Source organism: Cryptomeria japonica, chromosome 7 (genome assembly GCF_030272615.1).
Source record: "Cryptomeria japonica chromosome 7, Sugi_1.0, whole genome shotgun sequence".
Lineage (NCBI taxonomy): Eukaryota > Viridiplantae > Streptophyta > Pinopsida > Cupressales > Cupressaceae > Cryptomeria > Cryptomeria japonica.
In genome coordinates this window covers 529,084,904-529,094,895 of record NC_081411.1, presented here as the reverse complement: position 1 = coordinate 529,094,895, position 9,992 = coordinate 529,084,904, and the positions used below count along the sequence as shown (strand labels likewise).

At 34.2% G+C, this 9,992-nt stretch overlaps 1 protein-coding gene across 1 annotated transcript in view; it reads right to left on the bottom strand.

Moving 5' to 3' along the window:
• Positions 1 to 3,776: 3,776 nt before the first annotated feature.
• Positions 3,777 to 9,992, bottom strand: part of LOC131031149 (DEAD-box ATP-dependent RNA helicase 31) — a 50,003-nt gene continuing 43,787 nt past the window's right edge. Inside the window, exons 9-10 of the mRNA XM_057962189.2 lie at positions 5,416 to 5,598; positions 3,777 to 4,503 (exon numbers count right to left, since the gene is read on the bottom strand). Coding sequence (XP_057818172.1) covers positions 4,276 to 4,503; positions 5,416 to 5,598 — 411 coding nt within the window. The 3' untranslated portion in view covers positions 3,777 to 4,275. The remainder of the gene's footprint in view (positions 4,504 to 5,415; positions 5,599 to 9,992) is intronic.

The window sequence follows — 9,992 nt, the reverse complement described above, 5'->3', positions numbered from 1 at the left end:
TGCAAAGAACTATGATGATGATATGGGAATGAAGATGATATGAAGCTAAAATGGTTATGCCACTATGGAGATGAAAAGTTACAATGATAACTAAGGCAAAGGCACACTTGATAATTGTTATGATCTCTTGAAAACATAAAAAAAAACACTTGATACTCACTATTTGCTAATTAGCCAAAATTAGGATGTGAGATCTCCTTTTATAGAAAATCCATAGCTCTGATCCTAGGTGGCAAAGATCAATGGATGACAATTGGTCTTCAAACATTAGATGGCTAAGATTGAGTTTGTTGAGTTGTGAGAGAAAAAAAGGAGGATGTTCCTCCTACATTGGCAAAATGGAGGAAAATATGGGAGGAGAGGCCACATGTCATGCGTCTCTCAATGACCGTGAAGAAAAGCAAGAAGAAACATTCCAAGTTGTTGGAAAGAGAGGGAAAAGATAGGTCTCATGGGACAATCACCTTTGACCATGATGAGGTGTAGAGACCAAGATCTTGAGAATAGAAAGGTGCAGAATGAAAAGGGAATGGGATGACACGTAAGTCTCCACTTCCTTTTGACAAGGGAAAGATGTTGACGATAATTAGGTGATTAAATATTAAAAACATTTAATTTTCTTAGACACATGAAGATGAGGTGACAAGTGAGGTGGAAAGATGATGTGGATTAGTGATGTGGATTTTAAGAATTTATTGTCTTTTGGAAGAATTATTTAATTATTTAAAACTTTAGAAGACTTAAAAAGAATAAGATAACATATATTACATAAATAAATTAAATAATTTATTAATGAGAGAAAAATAAATATTAATTAATATTTAATTAATTTATCTCAAACCATTTTTATGTGTACAAACCATGCATTCTAAACATATTGGATGTAACAACTACATTCATAAGCAATTTACGATGACCATCTATATTCATTGTGTTGTTTGGTCAATAACTACAAACATATCTTTAATAAGAGCTATAAATTCATAATTTGTTATTTATTGACAGCACGCCATATGCAAAGCTGAAGAATTTTAGGATTTTAAGTAAAGAAATATTATTTAAAAATAGATTGAGCTTTTCATACTCGTGCTCAGTCTATAAGCATTTGAAATTTGACATCACGCCACCATCCATTGTAGTTGTTTGCACTAGACGTGTTTTGATTCTTATCTTAGAAGAATTGGTATTTTGGTGATTAGAAGTGCCCATATTAGCTTCCAGCCAAACAATTTAGAATGTGTACATTTGTCTATAGTTTATAAAATTCAAGAATAGTTGTTCTTGTTATTTGAGGTATTATTTAACTACATTCATTGTTTTAAATCCATGGGAAATATTTATAACCTACCATTTTAAGAAACAAGCCGTAGGTGGTGGCATATCAATCAATAGTTACTGATTTGAATGCTACATGCACTCACATAAGCGATTGGATAAGTGCTCAATTACAACATGCCGAAAGTATAGTTCATTCTGATAAATTCTCCAATAGTAAGGGCTGACAATTGCTCAACATATGCAAAAAGTACGCTCACGGACTTGGTTAAGATTTATCAGTTAGTGAAAAAGGAATCAGCCAAGGTACAAACAAATGCATGCAAGAAAGGAAGTTCTGATGTCATTTGTAGAGTTTATGGTTAGCCTCTTAGCGATTGCCGTGACAAACTGGCATGTAACAATACTACCAGCAAAACAATATAATCAAAAACTGGTGTTTATCATCCCGGTAGGTGAAAATCTGGAATAACCATTCTGACCCACCGAAATCCTTCTTGTGACAGAGGCTTCTTTAATATTGTTACCAGATAAGTCTGGCTGCTTTATAATATTGGCATGGTCATGAATCAAGAAATTGCCTATTGATAGGCCAATCTATCAAAACATTAGACCAAGAGAAGAGATACTGTTTTTTCATTGAGGAAGGTTTCTTGACCCTTCAATATTTTCAATTTACATCTTAGGACTGCAAATATTCATTTACCTTCGTGGAATAATAAGCACTCTCAATTTCTTGTGTTCCTTTTAATTTTCATTGGTGTGAAGTGAATGAGAAAGTCACTCATCCTTGAGTGATGCGATGTGATTTCCCAGAACCTCCTCCAGTGGTGTCATGTAATTTCTTGGAACCTCCTATGACTTGCAGACATTTGAAAATGGTCATGCTCTCGACCTTAATCTACATTATATCTATATTCCTATATTCATGTCACTTGCATAATGATGTGATAATTCTACAAATAAACAAAGACTCAACACAAGATACGTAACCTTGTACAATAACACATATCTTGAGGGTTCTTTGAAATATTGTTCGTACTCAATGTTAATTCTACAAATAAACAAAGACTCAACACAAGATACGTAACCATGTACAATAAAACATATCTCGAGGGTTCTTTGAAATATTGTTCGTACTCAACCTCAATCTACACACATCTGTATCTCTATAATCACATCACTCGAGAATAATCCCATGGGCATGAAAAGTTTGTGATAATTCTACAAATTGCTAAGGACTCGCACAAGAACATGCAACCCTTGCTTTCATGCGAATCTTTTATAGAGAAAATTTCAGGCCAAAAATTGTAACATTTCACTGCCATCCGCACAAGCAGTTACAATTCCATTATGTTTTCAAGAATTTGTAGCTCATACTCGAGGATGCATCCATTTCAACCATTCCATTGTGCATCTCACCATCACCCGCCATACTACCTTATTAACCTAATCTCTAATATCTTGCAAAGTTGTCCAGATGCCCATTTTATTTGTTACTGGTTTACTCTCCCTTCTGCAAAACTATAGTTTTTTTTTTGTATAAGTATCATAGAATCACAAAGCTCATTTTTGCTCATTCGAGCATCCACGTTACAAACTTATTACAAATACCAGCTCCTTTCGAGCAAACTTATTACAAATACTAGCTCTTTTCGAGCACCAAACTAGAAACAACAATTGGAAGACCAAGGGTCACAACTTAAAAATCCACTTTAAACAACCAATGGAAGACCAAGAATCACAACTTAGAATTCTACACAAAAGTGTCCCTCATTGGAGTTGAACTTGGGTCTCCACATTGAGAACTCAATACTTTAACCAACTAAGCTCAACCCCTTGGACAAAAAACTATAGTTTAAAAAGGTAAGGATTAAAGTTCAAACAAATAACTACATTCACACAAAACTTTAATGAGTGAATTATATTGTATTGTCAACTTCTTCAGAGACCCTAAAACACTAGTTTCACATTCCTCTCTAAATATTGAAGGTCCATGATCGAATTTAGCACCTAAAGCACCCAAGCATAACATAATATGCCTTGTGGCCAGATATCATTCCACTATACTACAAAATATCTCACAACAGATGGCAGATCAAACATACAAATTCCCCACAATAATAACTTGCAATGATTGGAATGATATATGTTGATCCTCAGGAAAAATGTTGAATATATTCCCAGGGAAGAAAAAATATAAACTACAAATTGCAATGACACAAAACACATAACTCACTCCTTTCCCTTCAATTGCAGTATATAATTAGACCATCATCTGACCACTAATACTTACCATCAAGATATGTACTCTGCAACTGATTGGCAAATTACTTTAAAGCATCATAGATGGAACCGCTTCAAGGGAAATTGGATTCCAAGAATCTTAAGCTCCTTATAACAATGATTAGTGCCCAAAAATTTTAAAAGAAATAAACAATAACTAATGATCACAGTGCTTTTCAATTTTGCACACAGAAATGCAATAAAGATCATTCAGATATGGAAAAGGGGAAATTTCAATTAATAATGAGAAAATTAAGCTGTACTCAAATGATAGGACAAAAAATAGTCAAACAATACAAACGTTCCAACTGAATATGTCAAAATCTGGAAATCAAAGTCACAGTTCTCCACAAGTCCTTAAATTAGTCATTCCTCACATCAGTAGGAATCTGAAGCATCCATAGAGGAGTGATTTGACCAGAACATAAATTTATAGTAATTAATCTTGAGAAGAAACTATCCATACTAAAGCCTTTCGTTGCTGCCTGAAAATTCTCAGCAAATGGTTTCATCAATTCACATGCTCCCTTGGGTTTCCATCATGAAGCGCAAATTCAAGGCAAATTTGTGATTTCTGAAGACCAGGAGAATATTGGAAACACTGGAGATGCATGAATTCTATTAAGAAATCATTGCATGGCATCCACAACATTAACTCTAGTCAGAATAGCATAATCATCAAAAGTACAAGATGGATCATTCTGAACATGCCCACTATATTGACCGCAGCCCCGGGACATTTTTAAGACCCATCTTGGCAAGAGTCATTTTTTTTATTGCTGGAGGTGTGTCCAAGCCCATAGAACGGCTAAACTCATTTGCCAGTTGAACAAGCCTACTCTTATCTCCTCCAACTCCTTTGACAGAATTATAGTATCCAAGCCATGCTTGATATGCTGCTGCTTTAGCTTGCAAATCAACATGAGATAAAGCACGCTTTACCTGTAAAATTGTACATTATACAGCAAATTAAATTACCCTAGCTTTTCCAAATACTTCTGGTCATATAGTATGATCTTCCAATTTGATGCAATAATTGGTGAATATATCACGTCTCTCAAAAAAAAATCATAAAATCTAGCATGTAAATATTTCTTATTTTGCTTTAGAAACAAAATATTTTCTCAAAATAATGTAAGCAAACAAAGTATAATCTTGGCACATCAAGGTCGTGCACTTGGAACATCTGAAAAGAAACTCAAACTGCACCAACTTTGCTACTTGATATGTGTGTCCGTGTGCACATGCGTGCATGCATGCGTGTGTGTTGTTTAAGTAGAAATCAGCTTTAAAAGCTGAGTTAGCAGAAACCCAGTAAATTTCAAATTTTCAGAATATTTTAGAAAACAAATGAATCCATGGACCACAAAAATGGCAATAGCTACAAAGATCATCTACTGAAACATTGGGATGATAAAAGGGGGAGAGTTTTGAGTTGTTTTCAATGTCAAAATACCAACATAAAAATATTAAATTAAAAATGCATTGATTACACAATTAGAGGCATTCAAATCTCTAAAATGGCAACATGTATGAAGATCATTGAATGGTAGAACAGAAAATTCTGAAAAGAAAAATTTTCAATCTAAATTCTCCCATGAACTCCCAAAATTTTGAGGAAATCAATGTAGAAACACCCCAGAAATATTTCTTAGCACTGACTAGTAAGGGTTCCAAAATGATACTAGACAGGAGAAGTCAATCACAGGGTAAGAGTGGCTGGCATTTCCAGTAAGGTAGATTTTAGAACAAAACCCTTTCTCCAAATTCAACATCAATAGCCTATTTTTATCTATTTCTGAAATGCCAAAAAAAACTGCATTATGAAATAGTTTTGAATTTTCAATTACTCACCTTCATATTCATTTCTAAATCTATAGTGGGTGGTAGTGCCTTTGTAATGGGCAAATCTTTCACAGACTTCAGAAAATACTCCTCCCATGGGGCAAGCAACAAAATGCCCTGACCCTCTTTACCTTTGCGTCCAGTTCTACCAAGTCTGTGTATGTACTGCTCTCGATCAGAAGGTATACCAACCTGCACAAACATAAATGTTTTATAACTAGTACATGATCACCCAATTTATTAGTTATGCCCACATCACGCAAAGAGAAAATAAACTCATTGATTGTAACTAGCTCAGTTTCAGTCACCATAATCTTATCAACCAACTGGCAGTAAATAAATTATGTGTTCATCCGTGATATTAAATTTCTTCAAAAGATTCTACGTATGACTGTGAAAAGGGGCAAACCCTCAGACAAAAATTGAAATTTTCTATAAAACGTTTGTAACTTTGCATGCAACCCTACAAAATTACATTTCCTCTTTTATGTATTTCCTTTGAGAATAATATTCCAGAACATCCAAGCTTAAATAAAACAACAATTACAGAACTAAAATTGAAGTCAGCAAGCTGTAGCAGACCATATAGGATAGGACTGAAAAAAATATCAGGCTTCCAAGCAAGCACACCCGAAATGGCAGTGCCAGTTGCCTAAATAATTTTTGCTAGCTGAGGTATGAAATTGATGGTATAAAGGAGCAAACCCATACATCTGAAATTGCAGTGATTTCCTATTTTGTTATGAAAATGTCAAACAAGCATCACCACAGTTGCAACCCTTTGGATTAATCAAAGACTTTTAATTAAATAAATAGATCAAATCCCAACAAAGCGTTAACAAAATACTACACTCAAAATACTTGCAATCAATCCAAAGTCATCATGACCTGCCATGTATATCCCGAGTTTTATAAAAAGAAGTTCTGAACTTTTTGTGTGTATACCTATCCTACTTGATTCATTTTGAAATCCGGAGAAGAAAGACACGAGGATAGGAAGACTGGAAAATTTTAGTTTAGGGTCAAGGCTAGTGCATTTTAAATTTTCTCCTACGACTAAAATTAAACACATTCATGTGTTTGAATTGTAATGCTTCTGGTAGAAAACTGTGTAGAGTTTTGTATAATTAATCTACACAATTTTCTACCAAAGGCATTACAATTCATTTTCAGCACTGTGAAAATATCGCACCTTTAATATTCATGAGGTTTTCTTCTTATAGTTCATACTCTAATTAGTGTTAGGCAGAAAAAACTGGGCTGCCCCTAAAATAGTTTCTTCCAACCCAATTCCTATAATTGGAAAAGATGTATATAGTATGTTTATAGCCTCTAGAAAACTATATTTGGCTTGAAATAACAAAATCAAAATTCTCTATTTCTATAAACATTATTAATATTTTTTTTATTTTCCAAGTTATGTCCATTTTAAATTCAAACACATTACCGAATTCCATCTGCACTTTTACCACACCATGTCAATGCCATGTAAATGGAATGCTAATATGATACTAATTCAAAACGTGGATTAGACAATAAAACAAATGTCAGCTAGAAAATATTGAAGTAAAAAATGCAACAATTCCACATTAAATTGTTAGAGGTCCACAACCCTTTAACCTGATAAAAAGTGAAGCTTTAAATAACTAAGAGTGGACCCTGCGTGTTTCTGAGTTGATTGGGGCCAGAAGGGCATTGATTTGGCTGGATGGTATATACTTGATATAAACATTAAGAACATGACCAGTTAGCCTTGAAAGATTTTGTTCCATCTGCTGCTAAATTTTGCTCAGGGTCTATGCTTACTGCTTGTAGAGATTTATGTTACTGGATCAGGCCACAATTCAGTTTTCTACATATAATTTTAGGGTCTGATGTTCAAGGTGATTCAAACTCTTCTTTCAATTAAATGTATCCCTACATTGAGTCAGAAGAACGTGATTAGAGTTTGGATACTTATGCCTCCAAATGGGGATTACGGTTATATACTTTGGTTGGAGTCACCCATTCAGTGAAAATCCAAGACTCTTATGACTAGAGTCTTGAAGTCCACCTCAATCTCCAGCAGGCTACAAAGGATTTGGAAATAAGTGACCCCTCCAATGAATCAAAGCAGATAGCAGCTCTTGAGTTAGAATCTCAACTCAGCTATTTTTATGAATACATGGCAAAAGGAGCTAGAATCGGGCACAGTGTGCTTTGGATTGCAGAGAAGGATTGACATAAAAAATTATATTTCCAGTTCCTAAAAGAGGAACTGGGCAAATTAGAAATAGCGTTAGCCCTAAGGAACCTTAATGGAATTCTTGCAAAATATGAAATATAGATTTGACACATCATTCAAGATTATTACCAAAAACCTTCACTTCAGTGGTTACTGCCACTCAGTCATGCTTATATAGACCTCTGGAAGTAAGTAGTTTAACAAAAGGTTCAACAACTTTGAAGAGGTGTACGTATTAGCATAGAAGAAGATGACCTTAAAGAAGGTAAGATATTTAAGAAGGATTAGATGTCCCCAGATCTGACCAGTCACCTTATGTAGTTCTACATAAAAATGTCAGAAGGCCATAACTAGAATTTGGATACTTGTGCCTCCAAACGGGGATGAAGGATAGATGCTTTGGTCAGACTCAACCATTCAGTGTACACTGTAAGGCCAAGACTCTTACAGCTGGAGCTTGAGTCTTGAAGTCCACCTCAAGCTCCAGCAGGCTATAAAGCATTTGGAAATGGGCAACACTTCTAATGAGTCAAAGCAGTTGGCAGTTAATGAGTTAGAACTTCAACTCAGCTAATTTTTATGACTACATGGTATAAGGAGCTAGAATCAGGCGCAGTGTGCTTTGGATTCCAGAGAATGAAAAGCCTTCAAACTTCTATTTCCAGTTCATGAGGAAGAACAAATTACAAAAAGTTTCAAACCTAAAGGGACCTTAATGAAATTCCTGCAAAAGATGAACAACAAATTCAACACATTATCCAAGATTATTTCCAAAAATCTTCACTTCAGTGGCTGCTGCCCCTCTGTCATGCTTTATGGACCTTTTGAAGTAAGTAGTTCCCCAGAAATTTTGAGAACTTTGAAGAGGTTTCCTTATTTAAGTTGAAGACAACATTAAAGCGGCTACAAGATTTAAAAACAAATATATGGCCCCACGTCTAAATAGTCTTCTTATGAAGTTCTCAAAATATATCAAGAGATAAATCATAGCATAGTTGGTCAATGGGGGTCTCATAAAACTCATAACTAAGCTTTAAAAGGGAATGGTTCAAGATCGGCATGCCATCAGTCTTCTCAACCTCTCTTACAAGATATTAATAAAATTTATTGATAGGAGAATCAAGATGCTTGTAACACAGAGAGACTGAAAAAGTAAACTGGCCATATCAAGAGCAAATTCATACTTTGTAACTTTTTCATTGCTTGGGAGCATTAGAATAATTAATTTTTTTAGTCAGTTACCTTTTTAGTGGTTCTATTAATGGTCATTTAGTTAGTCATTTAGCTTTTAGTTCGTCATCTTAGTTGTCGACTTATTTAGCTTTTTGCTTTTTAGTTTGTTAAGTGAAACTATTGCTAATTTAAAAGAACGCATAGTTTGCTTTTTAGATTTTAGCTTTTAGCTTTATTTAGCGCTTTTAAGTGTTTTAGCTTCATGTTGAAGCTTTAGATTAACTGTTTGTTCTTTTTAGAACACCATCTTGTAATTATATTTTATATATGCTTGTATATTCATTATTAATTTATTCAATATCATTCGATTATTGATTCAATTTCATGGTACCAAAGCATAAAAATTAAAAAAAAAATAGAAAGGTTTCTTAAGTGAAAAATTTTGAAGTTTTTTTCTAGGCAACTTGTTTCCAAGAAGTTTGTGGAGTTCTGAAATTTTTTCGCAGGCACGCAACTTTTTCTAGCGTTTTTTCCGCATATTTTCTTTCTGCGGCGATCGTGTGTTCTGCAGGTCACGATTTCCATGGGTCTGCTAGGGTTTTCATGGTGGAATTTTCTTGTTCCCATTCCAACCTAAGGTTTTTTTACGTTTTTGTCAACAAGAAAATGGTCTGTTTTTTTGCCCTACTACTCTGACATTATTTATTTTGCGAAATATTTTTCTGATTTTTTTCAGAAAAATTCCGTTTTTTTCTGCAGAAATATACCTTGGGATTTGAGCCAGTACAGTTTTTTTAATGATTTAAAAAAAAAATCAATATTTTTTTCTGCAGATTATCTAAACTGGTTTTTTTCAAAAAAACTTTAGGGTTCAAATTTGCAAGGAATTTTAATTTCTGGGTTTTCATCAAACCTCAAAATTCGCACATTGGGATTTGTGCCATGATTTCCACTCCAAGGTTTAGGATTCTTTGTGCAGCTGTTTCTATTCTGATTAAAAAATCAGATTCTTCTATCTAGTTTTTCATGCCTTCACTAGGTTAACCTTGTTCAACCTCAGTTTCCGTGATGGCATCTTTGACCAACATCATATTGGAGCACAATCAAAAGTTCAATGGCCACAACTACAACACCTGGAAACAACGCATGTTGACGATATTTGAATATTGTTGCCTTGATCAAATTGTTC